Source organism: Bidens hawaiensis, unplaced genomic scaffold (assembly GCF_021521415.1).
Source record: "Bidens hawaiensis isolate Kalapana, Puna unplaced genomic scaffold, B.hawaiensis_p1.1 tig00020696_1, whole genome shotgun sequence".
Lineage (NCBI taxonomy): Eukaryota > Viridiplantae > Streptophyta > Magnoliopsida > Asterales > Asteraceae > Bidens > Bidens hawaiensis.
Window position 1 is genome coordinate 246777 of NW_027493183.1, and position 22676 is coordinate 269452.

Sequence of the window (22676 nt, forward strand, 5' to 3'; positions counted from 1 at the left end):
GCTGCACTACTTGTACGTATATATAATTACACTATTAGATTTGCACGTTTTGTACAGTTTTTTAGTTAGTACGTTAACTTTCCCCATGAAACAAAACACAACTCATGGATTTTTTTTAGACTGAACTAGTTAAAATGATCAAACTGCATTGCATAGACAAAAAAATGTCAAAATCTTAATAAAGTTTAGAGAAAAATGTATTCCATCAAAATTAGAGGACGGGTGTGAAAATTTTAATGTGAATTCTCTTAGTTGTACTTTTATTAACGAAATCTTATTTTTTATTTCGCATTTATTATTTACATTTTAATTTAAAAGGCAGTAGAATGTGAGAAATGAGAATTATAAGTATTCTCATGAACGAAGGATGATTTAGAGTTGAAATGAAATTAAAATAAAAAAATCAATGTAATAGGACGCCTCCATTTATAAGGTAAGTTAGATCACGAGCAGGAATGAGGAGCAAGAATCACAATATGTGGTAGAAACCAATATAATATAGAAACATGCTCACCTTTTGGCTTACATGTTGGAATTCTAAAAGATAACACACAAAACATGCATGTACTAGAAGGGAGTTTTAGGATTAAACAAATGGGAAATAAATCTAATCGGTAGTACCAAGTTATTTGTTTAATGTATTGCTTTAAACCCCTATATTTTTATCATTTAGCTTGTATGTTGTATATTTTTTATATATTTTGCAACCATTGACTAATGAAACTAGTAATATTTCGATAAGTTCGGGCCAATGTTGAACCATAAAAACATCTTTGTTTAACTTTCCATTAAAGACAATCATATTGACATCCATTTGACACGCCTTATAGCCATGATATTTGACGTATATAACAATCAATATTTTTACGAATGCAATCTTAGCTTGCTAGCAGAGACTCCTTGCGTTCTATACCATGAGTTCAAGTAAACTTTTGCGTCATTAGCCTTGATTTGAAAGTATGTAAATGTCCATATTTGGTGATCCTCTTCTTGATGATATATTCACTCACAAGTCGATAAGTCTACAACCTAGTTTTTTTAATATTGAAAGTATGTAACTTTCAATATTTTAAAAATCTTAACAAAGAAACAAATAAATATATGTTTCCATTTCTATTTTAAAGCATACAAAGTATGGCTTAAATTGAACTCTTTATCTGGCTCATGGCATCTTTATTTCCAAAAAAATTTAAATAGTTAATAGAAGGGTGATTATGTTCTGTTGGTTCCCCTCTTGAGGGAACACACAAGACGCTTGAGTTGAGTGTGAAATTGTAAATAAACAAAAAGCTGAGGGGTAAAGCTGAAAATGCGCCGAAATTTCAGTCATCTCATACATGAAGAGTTGCAGTAGCTGACATCGGCCCAGTGCTTTACTTTCAAAGGGTATATAAGTTTAATTAACCTTGTAATATCCAACCCCTTATTTTATGGGATGGATGTTTTTATAATTTAAAGAGTGATTTAGGATGTTGTAAGTGAAGAATTCTTATATTTTAGAAAAAGTAGTGATTTTTCTATAAATTTGAAAAAGGTATAAAAAGTATTATTTAATTGAAATGAAGATATAAAACAAAATGTGTTTTAATGTAATTTTTTGTTTGGAAATAGAGGATGGGATGAATAGAGTTCAAAGTAGGGTTATTGACTTAAAAAATTTTAAAGTTTCACTTGTAGGTTGGAAACACCTCCGTCAATAAAATTTCATCATTATTTTCAACTTTTAACATTCCCAACTAACCATACCCTAACTCGATTAATATTATTTGTTGAAGTGGCATGTTCATGTTTCAAAAACATTAACTTTTGTTTAGAAAAAAATATGTATTTTATTCAAATTGAAAACAACTAAACAACACTACATAGGAATCTCTATAATAGAGAAAAATTTATAGAAAACTAACACACATTCTAAATTTATAGAAAACTAAAATTCTCTATAATAGAGAGACAATATACTCAATCCTCTATATTTTATTTATTTAGTGTATAAAAGGATAAAATAAAACAATCGAACAAGTATTTCTAAGTGACCTGTGTGGTTGGTGGTTCATTGGCAAAGAGAAAACCTTTAAAACACCAAAGGGTTAGGAGGTCTTGGGTCCAAGTCTCTCAAATGACAGAAATTCGCCGTTCAAAAAATAAAAAGTATTTGTGAGTGAAATAAAGATAGAAATAGAGAGTTAAATGTAAAAAGTTTTTAAAAAGTAAATAAAATTTTTTAAAAAAATATGTTTTTCAGTTAAATTATAGGTTAGAGATGGAGTATCGAAAGCTGAAAAATTTTAGAATCTCATACGATAATATAAGGTCTATATGATCGTAAGGAGTCCAATAGTGTTTGGATAACTTAAAGGGTGTGTGAATAACCAATGCTAAAGTGTAAAGTATTAATGTTATGCTTAAGGATTGATCAATTGACCTCCTATTAAATCGCAATAATAATGTTCAAATTAATTATGCATTTGAAATTCAATTTTTCTTACCCCCAATTGTATTTATTTTGGCCATAATTATAAAAAAATATTCATATTAAATGCTTTTATCTATAAAACCTTGTATAGATAAAAGTAATGTTGTCTAACCTTTTTATATTTCACATCTCTCTCTGTTACATGCTGCTGTTGAAAATGATCCAACATCATAATACAACAAAAATTTGAAAGTTGATGTCCACAACTCTCTCAACTTGCATATTCCTGATCATTATATCTGTCATATAACTAAACAAACATAAACTGAAAGTTTATATACCGTTTTCAAATAAAAACTCTTTGGTACATGTTCTTGTGATGTCACATAATTTTTTAATTTTCTACAGAGTTACTAATTTATTTCGTATAATCAAATGAAAACTCATTTAACTAAATTTGATAAATTTACTTCTTAGTTTAACTAGTCATAACTTAGAGGGTTAGTGTTTTTTTCTTCTAAACTTTATGTGTAATTTACATGCGATTACCCGCTTATATTTATGTATATATATTGTTTTCTGATGTTATTTATGTCTATTTTTTTTAAAAAAATGTATTTTATCACTTATTCCTTTTATTTGTAGCTTTTTATTTATATATTTTGGTTGTGGGTTAATAAAAATATTAGAAAAATGATAAAGAAAAGTTTATTTTATTTTTTTTTTGTCATACCACTGTAAAAAATCAAATCAATATAATTTTTTCTTATTTTGATTACATGAGATTAATGCTAGATGGGGAAAGAACCAAACGTTCATCAAACCAAATATTCTTTAATCATTTTAAAGTATGAACAAATGACACGAATAAATATTTTTAAAGAATATGGAAAACTTAAAGCAATGGTGTGTATGTTTTGCAACAAGCCAACAAATCAACAATCTTACTCATTTCAAATGAAAACTCATTAAACTAAGTTTGATAAATTATTTACTAGTTTAACTAATTTGAAACATGCTAGACGTATAATAATGTGAAACTTGAATTCTTTTCTAAATATAGAATGCATTAATACGCTATCAACAAGATAATAATATTCAATCAATCAATTACGTATTCAAAATTCAAAAACAAAGATCCACGATATCATAATATTCTTACGGTCAAAATTAAGCCAAGTCAAAACATTTTATATAAAATTTAAAATTTTCTAAAAACATATATAAATAAAATAACGATCCGATCTTTCATTTATTTATTTCACAAATTTTTAAAAATCTCATCGTTCACATCTCTCAAAGACACACTTCTCTATAATTCATTTAAAATAAAATAACAAGGGCATATTCGTCCTTTCACAAAACATAACGTTATCTAACTTTACCATTGATTCAAATTCTAAATCTCGTTTAATACCATTCCCTTGTCTGTTGCTACAGTCTCTTAAGTCTAAACCTATAGATACACAAATATGTATCTATAGGCCTACTACACCTACAAACACTCAATCTATGTGTATTGCTGTCTTCTCTGCACCAACACAGTCCCCAAAACTCTCACCTTCTGTACAAAACCTGAAGCAAAATCACAAGTTTAATTTCTAGTGAAAGTTTTTGAAATGGAGGTGGAGATGGAGCTGGAGGATGATAATAGCAGCAGCGGCGATACGGCGGTTGAGTTCACGTTCACGGCGGTGGAAATCGATATCGATTACGAGTTTGAAGCGGCGAGGTTTTTCGATTTTACGAGGACGGAGTCGATCGATGAAGCTCGTGAAGCTGAAATGTGGTTCGAGTCGGTTGGAAGCTATCCGCCTTCGCGTAAGCTGTTGAAATCTGTTTTAATTGAGTAGTTGTTTATGTATTTTAGGTTTTGGATGATATTTATTTTTACTCATGATAATTTAAGCTTGTGATTGAGTTGTTTATGTTAGGTTTTTAGATGAATTTTTTGCTGATAGATGTTAGTATTTATTATTATTATTATTATTATTATTATTATAATTATTATTATTATTTTAATATTTATGCTTCTGATTTTTTATGATTGAGTAGTTATTTAAGGATTTTAGCTGATAAATGTTAGTATTTGCTGGTTACATTGCTAATTTAAGCTAATGATTGAGTAGTTATTTTAGGTTTTTAGATGATTTTTTTGCTCATAAATGTTAAGTCAAATGCTGGTGATATTGCTGATCTATGCTTCTGATTTTTTATGATTGAGTAGTTATTTTAGGATTTTAGCTGATTTTTTTTCTGATAAATGATTAAATGTTAGTATTTTCTGGTGATATAGCTATTAGCTAATTATGCTTCAGCTTTTTTTTTTTTAATATGATTGAGTAGTTATTTTAGGATTTTAGCTGATTTTTTTATTACTGATGAATGATTAAATGTTAGTATTTGCTGGTGATATAGCTAATTTGTGCCTCTGATTTATGATGATTGAGTAGTTTTAAGATTTTTAACTGATATGCTCTCGAGCGTAGTTGATTGAAATTATTGTAATTTCATGTCTATATGCGCTCTAATGCTTGACTTTTGAGGTCAATCAGAGATTTCTAGGTTGACATATGGTAAATTCAAGGAAAGTATTGGTTGCTAGATCAAGTTAATAGTCCAGGCTAAATGTGGTAAATATTTTGGATTTGAAATTCTAGGGTTGACCTTAAAAGTCCAAATGCATCCATTGTTCTGCAGTGACATGGTGTTTGGTACTTAGTACTCTAATTGTAATAAATAATAATGGTTGAAAAGTATTACACGGATGAATATGCTAATAGTAGAAATCTGTGCTCATTTGGTATGGTGTAAATTATGGCTTTGGTTCAGGGTCTGGTTCATGTTGATGTTGTCTTGTAGTTGTGGTCCATTTGTGATTGCAGAAAATAAAAACAGTATTCCACATATCAAGTGGTCCTGGTAACCCATTATTCCTGAGATGTTACTGTCCCAATGCAATTTTGAGATCTCCCCAATTGTGGTTATATGATGATTATATGGTTTTCATGTGCCTTTTTACATTGCATGCATTCTGATAGTAATTTGACTTGTTTGTCGTGAATATTGTTTTATTATCCAGAATTTTCGTATGATAACTTATCAATAAAACCATTATTTGTTGTGAAAAGTTTCTGTCAGCGTGACCGCAATCCTTGCTAATTTGTGCATATATTTTGATTTCAGCATTTGCAGTGAGGTTGCTTTCAAGAGAAAAAAGTGAAAACGCCAATGGTTCTGCATTATCCAAAGGCTTTGATGATGCAAATCAGTTGGATACCGCCTCGAATAGAGCACCGGATGATGCTACAGTGGCTTTGAGCAATACAGGTATAACTAGACTTCAAACTAATTCTACATACACAATTAGTATAAAATGTAAGATGCCAGTTATTATACTGTCTGCGGATACATATCTCACAGATGCTGATGTGGCGAATGAGGGAGTTCCTTTGGACTTGAAGAGTTATTATATGCAAGCATTTCAGAAGCAACATACTAGCTCTATACCTAAAAATAATACAAGAATTGACAGTTGTAAATCTAAAGCAAAACCAAGTTGGAAACCATCTTTTCCGAGGACCTCAACTTTAATGAAACCAACAGCAAGTCAACTGGCTAAACAAAATCAGGAGCGTTTAGTTGACCATTTCAGGTACTTACTGCTAAATTTTTTATTCTTTTTGATACATGATCTAGTGCCGTTACACACCCATAAGTAGTATGATTGTTTGAATGAGTAAATATTACATCTAGCCCTCTTTTTTCTGTGTGTTAGAATTCAAAAAATTGGGAACAATTCTTCGGGTGTCGAAAGTCAAGCTGCAAAAAGACAAAAGCTCGAGGGAGGCCACTTGTTTAAGGTTAGATGTAATTTGTGTTCTTCTGGATAATGGTTTTCTTTTTATAATTGTGCATAACATATCTAAAACATTTGTTAATAAAGTAACTAAGCATTTCTGTAACATGTTGATCAATGTGATTAACCATTTCTGCAATATCGGTTTGACAGGTACCCGACACGAAGCAACAAACTAATTTTATCCACAAGGCACCAAAGAGGGTCAGCTGTCTAAACTCCGTGGTTCACTTATTTTTTCTGAACATTCTCTTTATTTAAATTTCTTTTTGATGATTTCTAGGAAGGCATTCTAGACGGTAATTTAGGTCACGGGCGGTTAAGAATCACGGTTCCTAGACCTCCCGATCTTGCAACAGCTCAACGGGCACACAGAACAAGGTTAATTCCACATATTGCTTATTTTATTCTTTTGTTTTGGAAAATGGATATAAGACATGATTTATTTAAAGTGTTATTTTAAAGTATTGATTGTTTTGGTATCAGGCAAAAAGATGATAATGAAAACCAGCACGTGACATCAAGAGCTCCCGGATTTCGAGCTCGTCCGCTCAACCGAAAAGTTTGTATTTTTGGTGTTTATTATTCTGCGGGTTTTTATGCTTGTTCTGTATATATCTTGGTTACTTGCAGATTTTTGAGGCACCTGCATTGATACACCAAAAAAAACCCACTCGTCAATTACCAGAGTTTCAAGTAAGTCGTTGCATAATAATCATATATAAAATGGAAAGATTTAAATTTTACATGATGGATCGTAAATGCACATACATGAACAAAAAGTTTCTGTTCTTTTATTTAAACAAATGAGCATGAATGCATGTCTCGTTTGCTCATTTATGTTTGTGAATTTTGTTCATTTAAATTCGCTTATGTTCATGTGTTTGCAACTTTGCACTCATTTATGTTTGTTTAAGTTCATTCATTTACATTCGTTACCATATTTATTTAACCTTTTTAGGTCTGTTAGAATTTATTCTAGTTTTAATAACTTTTTAAGGCCAAACACATTGTTGTTCACGTTTACATTTATTTGGTGTTAGCTCAGTTATGTTTGTTTGACCGTTTGCTTGGTTAAAGCTATGAACAAACACTAAGATGCTTCATTCGTGTTCGTTCGATTGGTTTACAAGCTTAATCATATTGATACTTGTTATCAGGAGTTTCACTTGAAGACATCAGAGAGGGCTGCACAAAACACTGCTTCTGCAGTTACATCAACTTCATCATGCTACAGCAATTTACAGGTTATATAAATAAAAGGCAGTTGACATACCTGGTTTTGAGTTTTTCTTTTCTTTCATTAATATTAAGAGATAATGTGATCTAAAAAATGTATATTTTGCAGGCACCACATAAGCCTAGTCTTGCATTTGGAACGGAAAGTAGCAGTAGAGAACCCAAAGGGTATTCTTGTAATTTTACACTTGATTTTATTTAGATATTATATGCATGGTCTAACAGTGTATGTCTCTCTCAGATCACATGCTTCTGGTGTTATGAAACATGAGGATTGTGAAACAATTCACAGATTTAAAGCCCTACCCCTTAACAAGAAGGTATTTAATATCAATTAATATATCAGTCAGAAATAAAAGCTTAATTAATTTACAGTACAAATAAAGTTATAATTAAGTTGCATACTTTTGTAAATGTAGATATTTTCAAGTAAAGGAGATCTTGGAGTTTTTAGAAGTAGCAAGAGGGAGACTACAGTTGCAATGGTAGTTTAAATGCTAATTTCAGTAATGCCATAAATTATTAAATTTGTGTGTTTTTACAATTTTTCTCAACAGGCGTTTAATTTCCAAACCGAAAAACGAGCTCACCATGCTCCGCCGGTTGATCTCTTTAACAAGGTATGGTTATGATTTAACAAGCTTGCTATAATCTTTTGGCTGTACATAAGGCTTATTTGGTTGTAATTTGAAAACTGTTCAACGCTACATAATTGTAGCTCTCGTTGACATCAGAACCTGGTTCTCGGTCCACTAGGCCTCCGTCTATGTTCACAAAGGTTATTCCTAGTCCCTCTCCTAACTTAAAATATATATTTTTAAACTTTTACCGACTTACATATTATGTTGGCACAAGGGCTCAAAAGAAAACCGAGTATGCTCGTATCAACAACAAAGTGCGGTAACCATACCAAAACTGGGATCAAAACAGACTAACTTAGCCAAGACAATTAATGAAGGCCCTCCCTTATCAATAATTAGCAGGTAAACACAATGTTTGGTATGGCTAGGGGTGTATGTGGTTCGGTTTTGGGGCTCAAACTGAACCAAAACCGAATTCTCGGTTTCTGGATTTTTGAAAACAGTTCGGTTTCTTTTTTTCTTTTTCCTTTTATTTTTTTTAGGTTTTACCATTCGGGCTGGAAAGAAACTGGCTCAAAACAACGAATTTGACTTTAAAACTTTTTACTAATTAATGATTAATTGATTATTATACATTTGGGCTAAAATGTTTGAATTACACCATTTATTAAATTCTTATGAATTATTTAACATTCAAAACTAAAAATGAAACTCTATAGATAATGCTCAGTTTTAACTTTTTAATTACATGCTAGAACAAAAAGAACAAACCTTAAATGTTTTATTTTTCTATCAATGATTCATATATTTTGACAGTAACTTACAGACAAATAATGTGTACGTAATGTACATAAAAATCATTAAAGTAATTTATTCATATGTTTTTGTTTTTTGTTTTCAAAGGTTTACTTTCACATGCATAGGAAATATATACATACATGATTTATACTTGTAGGTTGTATAACTAAATGATTTTTTTAATATATTTTTAATAAACATCCCATACATATTGAATTCTCATTGTTTTGGAAACAGAAACCTGGGAGCCCGTTAAAGTCTATAACTCTCTTATAGAAGACTAAAGGAAGAAATTTAGCGCATTGGCATCAATGTTGGCCACTTCTGGATCTTGCAAATCTCATTACCGACTATAATACACCATACGACCTTTAACGTGCAAATAAAACGCGTGAGAAGGCAAGTTGTACAGTTCCTCATAAGTGGTTTTTTTTTTTACTTTTATTGCAAGGATTAGCCATATTTCATAGAGGAAGTTGATGCTAGTTTGTCTAGTCGGTGACCGAACTTTGGTCCGGTTTAGTGGTGGTGCATGGCTGTATTGCTTGCTTCTATAAATTTAAAAGTTTTAAAAATTAAAATAAAAAAGATGAAGATTGCATTTAAATAGGAGATATGTTATTCGTACACCCTTTGGTTATCCACACACCCTATATACGATCGTATAGGGGCTACACGATCGTATGAAACCCCACTTGAAAGGGTGTGTGGATAAACGGGTTTTTAAATAGTACTAAAAGATCCTCTAGAAAGTACACCGAGTGCCTGAAACATAAAAGACAATAACTCACATGCTTGAAGTTTTGATTATTGTACTTTTTTGTCCTACTGATAATGTTACAAAAAGTATACGATTTATGTATTATTATTACGTATTCAGTTTATTTATGAAAAGTTATTAGTTTTAAAACAGAAGTTTAATCTGTAACTCTAAACAAAAGTTGAAGGTGATGTTTCAATGGAACCCAAAAGTTTGATACAAAGTGTGGTGGTTACGAGCTGTGGCGACATGTTTTGATTTAGGAGGTGTTTGAGATTCCTTATTTTCGCCTCCTTATAACTTATAACCGACAATAAGTTAAAAAGGTGTTTGAGATTGCTTAATATGTGAGTGGAAACGTTGCATAAGTCACAAAGATTTAACGTATGACTTATGGATAAGTCATAAGGAGGTAAAAATAAGGAATCCGAAAGACCCCCTTAAAAGGTTTGATAATAAATTATGTTACGTGAATAAATAGAGGGTCAAATAATGTAATTTAAGTTAACTATTCAACCTTCCTAGTTTTTAATATCAACATTTACCATTCATATTCTTGCTTAATGGCATAGTGGTGACGGTTAAAGTTTGGGATCTTTAAGGTATTAAGTTTGAAACTGATTCAAGGATCATGCCTAGATAGTCAAAATCAGTATGTACGCTTGATGCACTGTCTCATAAAGGGTCACCTTGGTATTGGGTGGAGTAGAGATGTTCAAAACGGTTTGAGACTAGGAACCGGAACCGGTTCCTAACTGGTTCCTATATTCAAAACCCCATTATAAACCGGTTCCAGGCTCGAACCGGTTAGGGAACCAAACCGGTTCTCCCACCCTCGGACCCCTAACCTATCTAACCGGTTCTTACCGGTTCCTAAACCGGTTCCTGTACTGTAACCGGTTCCAACCGGTTACAGTGTAAAATTTTTTTTTTTTTTCGTTTTTCGTTTGCGATTTGGATTCTAAACTACGATTCGTATTTGTATAACATGAAAAATAAAAAAAACAATTAACATAAAATTCATTTTATTTACTTTAAGAAGTTCAAAAAAAAAGGTTACATGTTTTAAAATATTCAAAAACAAGCTAACAAAACATTAAACTTATAAATATAAAGTTGTGACATATTATTTCTAGAAAAGCCTTCTTGTTTGTCGTAATTATTGAGCGGCGACTTCTTCCTCGGAATTACTTGTAGAAATGCCTTCTTGTTCGTCGTGCACTCGAACATCAAGTGGTGTTTCATCTTCGAGAGTGGTTACGTGTTGAATACGATCGATTGAGTCCAAGTGATCCTTTAAGCAAATGCACATCTCCACCGACTCCGAATTTAGTCTTGTTCTTCTCACCGATATTACCCTGCCACTAAGAGAAAACGCGGATTCTCTTACTCTAGTAGAAGCTTGGACGATTAGTAAATCACGGGCCATGGTGGCAAGAATCGGAAACTCGGTTTCCTTTACCTTCCACCAAGCCAAAACATCAAAAGTGTCATATTCCTCTTCGGATAAACCGGTAGAGTAATCATTTGCACTATACCTTCCTAGTTCGCTTGAAGGGGTGTTACCCCTTTGTTTTTTAGCCGTTACGTTGCGAACGGTGTTCATAAGGCTAATCATGGGATCTCGTACTCTAGTAGCACTTGAACTTGATGAAGACCCCCCTGGCATAGGCATGTGTATGTTTGACCCATATTTATTTAAATAAAAGTTATACATAAATTTAAAATTCAAGTTAAAATAATTTTTTGCCTCTGTTGAAAAGTTTGGGTCAACTTCATGCATATCTAAGGCTGAAAAAATTTCGTCTATCACACATTCAACCCCCGTAACATTTAACATTGGGTTTAAAGCGGCGGCGCAAGTAAAAACCGGTGGCAATTCAAGAAAGTATTTTTTTAATTTAAACTTCATTGGTAATATGATGTTTGAAAACATTGGACTTTTATATTCAAATTCTTTAAGATTGTTAACCATTAAAAATAACTCCGAAAGAACCAAGGGACTTGTCGGATAATACGTTCCCGATAGTTTCGTAGTTGATGTTTTAAAAACTTCAAGAAAAGTCGATAAGTCATTGATAATTTCCCATTTCTCATTTGAAAAGGGGATTGCTAAATCATTCTCGGCAAGACTAGAATGAAATATTTGTAAAGTTTCTCTTTGTTCCAAAGCACTTTGAAACATTATGCAAGTGGAATTCCATCGATGAGGTACATCCCAATTAGCTCCCAAAGCTTTTCTTCCCGTATCTTTACAAAATTTTCTATAATCCATTTGTCTTTTTTTACTTTTCTTAAAAACTTCATGTATCATTAGTCTAAAATCGTTTATAACCGATGTAACCTCATCCGAAGCAAGTCCGTCTTGCACGATTAAATTAATGATATGTGCAACACACCTTGAGTGAAAAAATACATCATTGCAAATCGGCGTATATTTTAATTTTAATTTATCAACCGTCGATGTATTATTCGACGTGTTATCAAATGCCATTGAAAATATTTTATTTTCTAGTTTATAAGTTTTTATAACATAATCTAAAATTTCAAACAAATTATCTCCCGTATGGGGATACTCAAAGAGTTCGAAAGCAATGGTGCGTTTCATCATTTCCCACGATGACGAGTCTACCCAATGAGCGGTGACACAAAGATAAGATTCGGGTAGACCATGTGGAGCCGACCAAACATCACTAGTTAAGTTTATTCCCGTATTTATATTTTCAAAATATGCAATTAGTACCTCTTTGGCCTTCTTCCACAATTTTAAACAATAACGTTTAAGAGTATGACGACTTACGTGAGTGTATTGTGGTTGAAGCGTATCTCGAATCATGGCGGTTAAGCGAGGGTTGTCGAAGTGGCTAAACGGCAAAGCTTCTTGAATCACAAACTTTGCCATAAGATCTTGAACTCGATCAATTTGGTATGTAAATATTCCGCCTTCACTATCCATTTGCGTTTGTTGCGAATCGACGTTCTTTTTCAACGCCTTGCAATACGATTTTTCGATGTGTTTCTTCAAATTTAAATTCGAAAGTGGGTTTAAATAAATCCCACAAAACTTGCACCGAGCCTTCAATGAATGGTCACTAAATTCAACCAAATCCCAATTGCACCAAATATCTTGATTACGATTATGAGGTACAATACGAACGAAACTTGGTTCGGTGTTGGAACCTTGACCAACCGATGATTGTGAGGCAGCCATAACAACAAATATGAATATAGAAGAAGAGAAAACAAGATATTAGATAACTCAAAACGTTGTAATAGCGTTTTTTTGTATTTTTTTGCGTTCGGGTTTTGCGTTTTGAGTGTTGTGATGAACCCATGACACCAAATACCTATTTATACTAGTAGTGGGGTGATTGGGGGAGCAAAAAAACGGCTATTTTTGACCCCAACGGTCAAAAACGGTCAAAAAAACGATTTCCAACGGCTATACTCGATCCAACGGCTAGAACCGGTTCCGGTTCGGTTCCGGTTCCTACCCGCCCCCACTCAGAAACGCAAGAACCGGTCACGGATCATCGGGTTGAATCAGATAGAGTCCGGTTCCTACAAAAAACGGGTAGGAACCGGTTCGGTTCCGGTTCGGGTCTACCGGTTCGGTTCCAGGAACCGGTTTGAATGATTATCTCTAGGGTGGAGTTCTATGCTGCTAAAAAAATCTTTATGAACCGATTGAATACTTGATAATTACACTACTCACACAAAATATTGACTACTTTTTAACCTCATTTACCAATGTTTTTAAACAAAATGGTTATAATTTATTAGGCAATTTTAAAAAGCTTATTTGGACAAAAGGATTCCGTTTAAGAAAGCTTCGTGTGGTCACTGTCGTCAAACGAAAATTTAGTCAATTGAAGTAAATCCTCAACATTTGTCAAACTGATCAGCTTTTATGAATTATAAAAACTTCGTGTTTTGTCTAGAGTGTATATCACAATTTTTTTTTAAATAAATGCAATCTTTTTAGGCGATTAAACACTAACAAAAACTTTTTTGAGCCTGCAGCCTATTAAAACTTTAGTACATAATTTTTTTGTAATATCTTTAACTATATGTCTAAATAAAGAAATTATTTAAATAAAATTGAAACTCAATGAGCAATATTGTTGTCCAACTGGATAACAATTCAAAGCCTATGGTGGTCAATGGCCCATTTGAATTAATAACCCAATTAAATATAATACACAATTACACATTTGCCAAAAATCTAAGTAATTAAGTTGATTGGATTTGGTGAGTTAATTTAAGATAGCATGCTAGTAGTTAAACTATTTTGTCTTCTATTTCAATGAATAGTAGTATATGTAATCTGTCTCATGTTCTTGATTATGAGTAGCTAAACTTTAACCTACCTAGGTTTTGGATGATTATTGTTTGAAGAAGCAGAGTTTAGGGCAGTAAATGCCGCAGCTTGTAAAATGATTTGAATATTAAAGTTAGATAATTTTCAAATCATATTCAATCTTTTGACTGATTTACATTGTGATAGTAAGGTTGCAATTATAATAGAAGCTAATCCAATGCTAGCAAAACATTTTAAAACTGATTTATATTAATTTTTTTAAAAATTGATACATGTGAATGTGATCAAGTTTATATTTTCACTAAACAGTTATGCGTATCTCGACATAAATTGTTAGCTAAAAATTTGTGTTTTCATGATATGTAATAACTAAATTGAGATGGGGTATTAAAATGATACATGTAAATTGATCACTTCAATTACTAATGTTGGTTTTTGTGTTATCTATTTTTGTTGGTTGAGTGTTTTTAACGGGTTGTTCAAGTTTAAGTGAAAATGTTGAAGTTCATAAACAATGAGGGACTAGTATTGGATATAAAGTGCCGAAGTGTAGGGTCTAATATGTAAAATAACATACGTGAAAGGGGCTGGATTGAGCCGAAGATTAGTTGCTGGGATATATCTATTATCTATATAAATGAAGCCCCTAAAATCCTACGTGTCGTGATTTGGTTGTTCCCCTATTTTATGCAAGCCACCAGATTGCTTAAGTTTTAAATGGAGGTCTTTCATTGATTTAACCCAAATTCATGGGTATGGGTCTTACAAAAACTAGATAACTCTTAAACGGGTTATAAAATCTCATTAAATTAAAAACTAATCTTACCAATTATTTGATATGAAAATCTATAAAATAGGGATATACACAAATTTAATATCCAATTTAAAAAGAAAAAAGATATTATTTATAATTAATAAACAATTTTATAGTAAAAAACATAAGCTGGTCATGTCACCAAATCCAGATAACTTTTAAAATGTTTATAACATATCATTTATTTATGAAACCTTTTCATCATCAAATCCTGAGTATATTATTAACTTTCTTACAATAAAGAAAATTAAAATCCAAAAAATAAATATTAAAAACGAAAAATGTAAAACAATCATTCTCTCAAGCCATCATATTGCTTTATTTGTAAATGAAGGCTTTTCACGCATTTAACCCGAATTCACGGGTAAAGGTCTCACTAAACCCAGATGGCTCTTAAACTGGTTATAACATCTTATTATGTTAAAAATTAATCTAATCAAATATTTGATATGAAAATCCTATAAAATAGAGATATACTAAAAATTAATATCCTATTTTATTTAAAAATATATATATTATTTAAAATTAAGAAACAATTTTATAATAAAGAAAATAAACGGGTAATGGGTATCACCAAACCCAGATAACTTTTAAATTGGATTATAACATATTATTTATTTGTGAAACCAATTCATCATCAAATCTCAAGTATATTAATTATTAACTTTCTTACAATAAATAAAATTAAAATCCAAATATACATATATAAACATTAAAAACAATACGATGGATAAAATCTAGTAATTATATAAACATGGTTAATGGGTTTCAACCCCAAACAAAAGATGTATTTATGTACACATTTGAGCGTGTATTAAGAGTATTGTAGTTATGCCGGTAAAAAAAAAGATTAAGAGGTCATAATCTAATAAAGTAATTTGGTTGTCTAATTGTCTTATCAACTTCCATATCTATGTATTTTTTACAACCATTTATCTCTATCTCTATAATTATACAAAAAATTATTATATTTTTCTCTATTATTTTCAATTACTTTATATATATATATATCATTATCTTTTCCTTTTTTTTTTCTTCACTTAAAACAACTTTCAACAAATATTAAAAAATTATAAAGTATGAACAGTGTTTATCCATTTCACTCAAGAACAGTAATATTGGGTCAAGTTATTTTACAATAGGGGACAAAAATGAGAAGGATGAAAAAGATTTATAGACACATAAAATAACCCTAAAAAAATTAATAAAAAAAACATAACTCAAAGTTTAATAAAAAAACGAAAAAAGTAAAAACACAAAAATATTTCAACCGTCTTTCTCGTTCTCATAAAAAAAAACACAATGTTGAGTGAAAAACATCATTGTGTTTTGTATTTATTTTAATCATTGATGCTGTCTTTTTTCCTTGGTATTGTGTCTTTTTTCTTGATATTGTATTATATTACTCAACATTGTGTTACATTTTGTTCAGAATTATGTTATATTTTGCGATCAGTTGTGTCTTTTTTAGTTATAATTGTGTCTTTTGTTCATTTTCGTCATTGTGTCTTTGATCTCGGCATTGTGTCTTTTCATCGGTTTTTTTTTTGAACGGGAATGAGGATGAAAACATTTTAGTTTTTTAAATTTTTCGTTTTTTTATTTATGGTTTAAGTTATGATTTTTTTAATTTATTTTTAAAAGGTTTTTTATGTGATAAAATCCTTATCACACTTCTTATTTTTGTCACCCTTTATATTTTAACTTTACCCAATAATATTTACTGTTTGTTACACACACAATCATTTATCATACTCTAATTTCTTGAAGATAGAGTACACCTTTCATTATATATTGCACATTCTCAGTTTCTTGTACTCTCATCTTTAATCTTTATCTTTATGCATAGCGATGCTCTTCACATATATTGGACTTTACACTTTCTCACTTTTTTCCTAAATAGGTTTTTGTTGATTAACCATGATACTTGTCATGGGGTTATTTGTTAAAGAAATTCATGTGAATGTCTCATTAAACAACCCTAAACTTGTAACACTCTTTGTTGAAAATTGTATTCTTTGGTTTTGATTTAGGTCTACTGATTTTTCATTTTTGTCATTGAATGATGCTATGCTAACAAATAATCAAACAATTTCCTTAAACTATAGAAGCTATGGTTTCCAGAACGACCCTTTTATTGTTCGACAAAGTTACAATCGTAACAAGGTGAATGTATACATTATATATCAATAAAAGCACAAGAATAATAATTTAATTCCATATTCTCTTATTGTCTATTGCTTTTATTGAATGCTTTTGCTCATCAGTATATGAAGAGATATGCTATCAAACCCGTCGTTCAATTTAAGCTTTGGAATTTGGATCTATAGACTCTAGAATGTGTTACGTTAGTGTTTTAAAAACTTGTTCATACCGGCCGGCCGGTTGAACCGGTAACACCTGATTTCGCATATACCAGACCGGTATTTTGTGTCCGGTATTTTTGGGCGGTTTGCTAGAGCATCGAACCAGCGGTTTTTATAAAATATCAGTTTAAACCGGTTCTAAGTCCATGCGATTTTTTATATTTTGCAGCCCATATTTTTTAAAGTTACCTTTAACATAGTAATTAGCATCGAAGAGTGAACCTTTGGATTATTTTTGAAAATCGAAAGCTTTTGCATTATTTTTTTTATTATGGATTAACTTTTGGATTATATTTTATTATGGAATCATATAATTTTGGATTATTTTTTGAGTTGAAGTTACGTTTATATAATATTACTAGGTAAACTATTAACCCGGTTGAACCTCTCGTTACAACCGGTTATACCGTTTTTTAGCTAAATCCGGTACGAGTTAAATACCAGTTTTTAAAACATTGGTTTACGTACCCACAGCGCTTTTTCTATGTGGCAATCTGTGTGACGTGCATGTTTACGTGACCACCAATCATATTTAAGACAAAGGAAAATGTAACAGAATAATAACCAACTTTTAAAAGTATCCCAATTGAGTTAATGACTACATCTTTAAATTGGGTCTCATCAACTTTTTTTGTGCGTAAAGAAAGCAATGGAGGAGAAGATGTGGGGGCCATTCACCCTCTCGCGCATACTTATTCTTCCGATGGTATCTCGGTATTGATTTTCACGCCGAATGATGGCTATAGATCGATTTTACCTTCGGTGACATGGCCAGTGACGCTTTGTTTTGCAAATTCATCCAATTAATTCACAAAACCGCTCAGAATTCGTCTCTAGTGTAAGTATCCAAATCCTCTCGGTGTCTATTCATGCTTCTTGAGTATATATGAGTATTCACGACAACCAACATTGACCCCGTCATACACATGAATATTCATCTCATCATTAACCCATCATGCAACTATTTAATTTCAAGTTCATAAATCAAACACGTGTTCTTAGTGTGTTATGTGTTCCATTCATAAATTCAATGAAGCATTTTGGAAATATCCCATACAAACAAACAAACAAAAAAGAGAGGAAAAAACATGGTCGGCTTCACCAAGAATTTAGGACTTTAAAGCAACATCTTTAAACCCCAACACGCCACTCCTTCCTTACTTTCAAGATTCAACTTCAAAACAAAACATATATTATATTATTTTATTTTATTTTCTCACTTGTGTTCTTGGTTAGATTTGCTCATCTAACTTTCTATTATTGTACGTACAAACAATCAGTTCTATTCTAATTTCCAGATTTAGCAACAAACAAATATGGGTTCTCTAATCATCCCCTCCAAACTCAACACTTCATCTTCAGTTCTTGATCACCATCAAACCTCTTTGTTCATCTTCAAAACACCATCAAAGACCAAGAAGAGTCACTCACCTGTAACCATAAATCATTCAACCTTTTTTAATATTATTATTTGAACCTTTTTTTAATGGATAAATGGTTTGTTGTGATTGAATCTGCAGGTTGCAAGATTATTTGGGCCATCAATATTTGAAGCTTCAAAGCTTAAGGTGTTGTTCTTGGGAGTTGATGAGAAGAAACATCCAGGGAATCTGCCAAGAACATATACACTTACACATAGTGATATTACTTCTAAGTTAACTCTTGCTATCTCTCAGAACATCAATAATTCTCAGGTAATTTTTGTCTTCTTGTTTATTATTTGAAGAATTTGTTTTAAGAAAAATGATAGAATGAATACCGCCGGATTAATTATTCAATTTGAGTAATAGATATATTGTCTATTATTATTATTATTATTATTATTTAAGAGATCTACATATTTAAAGGAAAGCCTTTAAGGATGTGTTTGAGATTCTTTATTTTCTCCTCCTTATGACTTATGATGGTTGAATAAGTCCTTTTTGTTTTAACAATTGTTTGGAAACATATAAGGCCTTTTCCATATCTCTTTATCAACAATGCCAAAATAAGGGTTTTCAATAAGTCGAAGTTTACTAACTTATCTTCTTATAGGATTAGAATACCCATTACACTTTTAAAGTCATATTCCACCCAACTTATTCACTTATGCAAAAATGTCCTTAATGGTCATTTTATATCAATAAATTAAACTAAATACTTTTTAAAAAGCAACTTATTGTCTTGTGTTTAATCCAAACACTTTTTTAAAAACTCTTTATTAAAAAGCCACAAGACCTTTTCAACTTATTACAAAAAGACCTTTTTACCTTAAATAAGGAATCCCAAACACACCCTAAATATTATTATTATCGTTATTATTTAAAGGTAGAGCCTTTAAATCCTCTCGTCACAAAGATAAAAAATTTACTCTTAAAAAAAATCTACATGTTTAACAGGTGTAAAGGCACCCGTTAAAATTTCTATAGCTTAACGATTTCCAGAGTAAGTTTGGGCCCGGATTTGTTAAACAATAAACTTATATTTTGAGGCTTGAGTTTCTTGTATTGCTTGTTTAAACTCTTATTTAAGGTTTTTATGGATCTGATTCATCCAGTTCACGATTCATCTACTCTTTTGCCTCTTGTATCAAAACATGTCTTCGATTTTCTTTTCTTTCACATTTTATTTCATCATGTGTCCCTATCTTCCTCTCAGACAAATATACGATTTTTTTTATATATATTATGTGATATGATATTAATTATTTTATATTTTATATTACAGGATATATATTATTTAATTAAAGTATATTGTATATAGTAATTTATGTTGAATGTGAATAATAAGTATATTACTTTAGAAAAAATCACAAAATGACTCATTTTAGGAAAGAAAGTCCAAAATGTCATTCACTTTTGCTTAATTTCAGAAATAGCTCATCCCTATCTAATCTTGGCAATGAGATTCTAAGGTCTGTTTGGTATGAGTCAATAAAATGAATAAAAGAATTTAATAAAAGTGGTAATGAAATGAACAAATGAATGAAATAGATCATTCTATTATCATATATGGTTATCAAATAGGAATAAAATGATTTTTTGCTTTATTATTATTATTAGTAGTAAGTATTATTATTGTTAATAATAATAATAATAATATTTACTAATAATAATAAACTAATAATATTTATTATTATTATTTACTACTTATTATTAGTAGTAGAATATATAATAATAATAATAATAATAATAATAATAATAATAATAATAATATGAATATTCATAATAACTAGTTTTTAAAACCCGCTCGCTATAACGAGATTATTTAATCAAATAAAAATAATTGTGAAAACGTTGAATCATGCATGCGCGTTGTAAAATCTTAACTCACCAAATTTAAATATAATAATAATTCTAATATAATAATAATTATATTATAACATACAAATCAATAATAATAACAATATACTATAATAATATTGACAATATAACAGTAATTATAATATAATAATAAAATTATTATTGTTATTATTATTGGGTGATTTACATTCCTTCAGGGAATGAAAAAAAAACCCCTTTCTTAAAGGAATGAAAATCCTATAATTGGAAGGAGTTTCGTTCCTTAAGAAATAACTCACCCCATTACCGCATGACAACCAAACATGTTTTAATTCATTCATTTCCATCCACCATTCTTTCATACCAAACACTACCCTAGAGTCAACGTTTATTTTTAAAAGACCAATAAAAACTGACATGTAGGCATCCAAACTCATCTTGACAATGAGTTTTGAGCTCAAACTCATCTTCACGATGAGTTTTGACCTCAAACACATCTACTCATCTTCGACGATGAGTTTGGATGCCACATGCCATCTTGTCATTGGCACATAAATTTCATCATCATGATTGGGATGAACTATTTATGGAATTAAGCAAAATTGTGGGCATTTTTGGACCCTCTCTCATCTAAAACGAGTTATTTTTTGGAATTTTCCCCATTACTTTTTATTTATTTTCCAAGGCTTAATTCTTTTTATTATATTATTATGATTAATTTAATAATATTTATCATTTTATTGGTCGATATATTATTAAGGTATTTGACAAGTTCGAATCTGACCCTTACTGGGTTTTATCGTAGTGGGTTTTCCCCGGAATAGGTGATTTTAGCTTTGGCTATCCAACGCTGTCTACAATCATGGGCGTATGAAGTCGTCTTTTGATATTGAGTTACCTCAAGTAACCGGACTTTATTCATTGGTCGATAAATTTTTTTGACACGTGCTAAACTATAGTTTTAAGAAAGGGGAGTTCTAGGGACACCACCCCATTTTCCTAAAAAATCCATCAATATGCCTCGTATAGTCCTATACTGTATAGGGCCCCGTATAGCCCAATAAGAGACGTATTGGGGGGGGGGGGGGGGGGGGGGTTTGGGTATCCTAGTATGACCATTAAAATTCTACGCACGTAGACAATATGACATTGATTTTTATTTGACGTTGATTCATCATCATGTGTCCTTGTCTTCTTTTCAATCATATGTAACATATTTAATGCATGCATATTACATTATATGACATTCTATTCTCCGGTAACCAATCAACCAGTACAACTAAATTATATACCGAAACAAACATAGTTTTCTCACAAGTAAAGATATTTAGTACAAATTTATTTATAGTCACCAAATTTCACATAAAAAAAATTAGAAATGGCTATGTTTATTAAAAAGCAAATAAAGGTATTCATACACAATATAATGAAATAAACCAAATTATATTAAATAAGAGATTACAAGTTTGGGAAAATGTCCATTGGACCTTTATCTTTTAACAAGGTGTCACGGTTATCTTTTAACTTCATTGTGGGTACCCTTATAACGAATACGACAACGACTATTTGCTCTTTTAAGTGCTTTTACAACAAAAGGGCAAAGACATAATTATGATATTATTATTTGGAGTTGTAGTTGCAAGGGTGGTATAACAAGTTATACAGGGATGAAGTGGTGGCAGAATGGAGAAAAGTGAAAGAAAATATGTCTCTTCATGTGCATTGCCACATTAGTGGTGGCCATTTTCTTCTAGACTTATGTGCTCGTCTCAGGCTATTCATTTTTACCAAAGAACTACCTCTGGTATGTACAAAAATGAATGCATCTAATTTATTTGTAAAAGTATTAATGCATGATGCTCAACTATAGGTGTTAAAGGCATTTGCTCATGGAGATGGTAATTTGTTGAACAATTATCCTGACCTGCAAGAAGCTTTGGTTTGGGTTTATTTTCACTCCAACATTCCCGAGTTTAACAGGGTGGAATGTTGGGGCCCGCTCAAAGAAGCAGGTGGGTCCTCTTTTAGGCGTGGGCCCACCACGCCTATTGATATGATTCCAAGTCCGTGTCAAATGGACTGCTCGTGTTGTTTTCCATCAGTGACCTCAATCCCATGGTCAAAAGACGTGGCCAGTGGTGTGAGAGACGAGAATGGGACACCCGAAGGCTTAGACCAAAAAATTTGATTGATCCGCTCTTCATAGACGAATTTGGGATTTGCGATCCCAGGTAAGATCGGTCCAGGATCATGGGATCCTTTTCT

The 22676-nt window shown here is 31.2% G+C and overlaps 2 protein-coding genes across 2 annotated transcripts; both read left to right on the forward strand.

The window, feature by feature from the left end:
* Positions 1-3742: 3742 nt before the first annotated feature.
* LOC143561532 (protein TPX2-like) lies at positions 3743-8104 on the forward strand (the record flags this gene model as incomplete). The annotated part of the gene is made up of 13 exons (XM_077049592.1): positions 3743-4234; positions 5600-5743; positions 5837-6068; positions 6192-6276; positions 6426-6476; positions 6556-6653; positions 6759-6834; positions 6906-6968; positions 7433-7519; positions 7621-7679; positions 7753-7831; positions 7931-7996; positions 8069-8104. Coding segments are annotated over exons 1-13 (1278 nt in total), but the record flags the coding sequence as incomplete, so codon positions are not given.
* A 10344-nt stretch (positions 8105-18448) lies between these two features.
* On the forward strand, positions 18449-22599 carry LOC143561516 (protein STAY-GREEN 1, chloroplastic-like). The gene is made up of 4 exons (XM_077049581.1): positions 18449-18584; positions 18672-18845; positions 22048-22215; positions 22282-22599. Exons 1-4 carry the CDS (start codon positions 18468-18470, stop codon positions 22597-22599), a joined length of 777 nt encoding a protein of 258 aa, XP_076905696.1. The 5' UTR covers positions 18449-18467.
* The last annotated feature ends 77 nt before the right edge of the window (positions 22600-22676 follow it).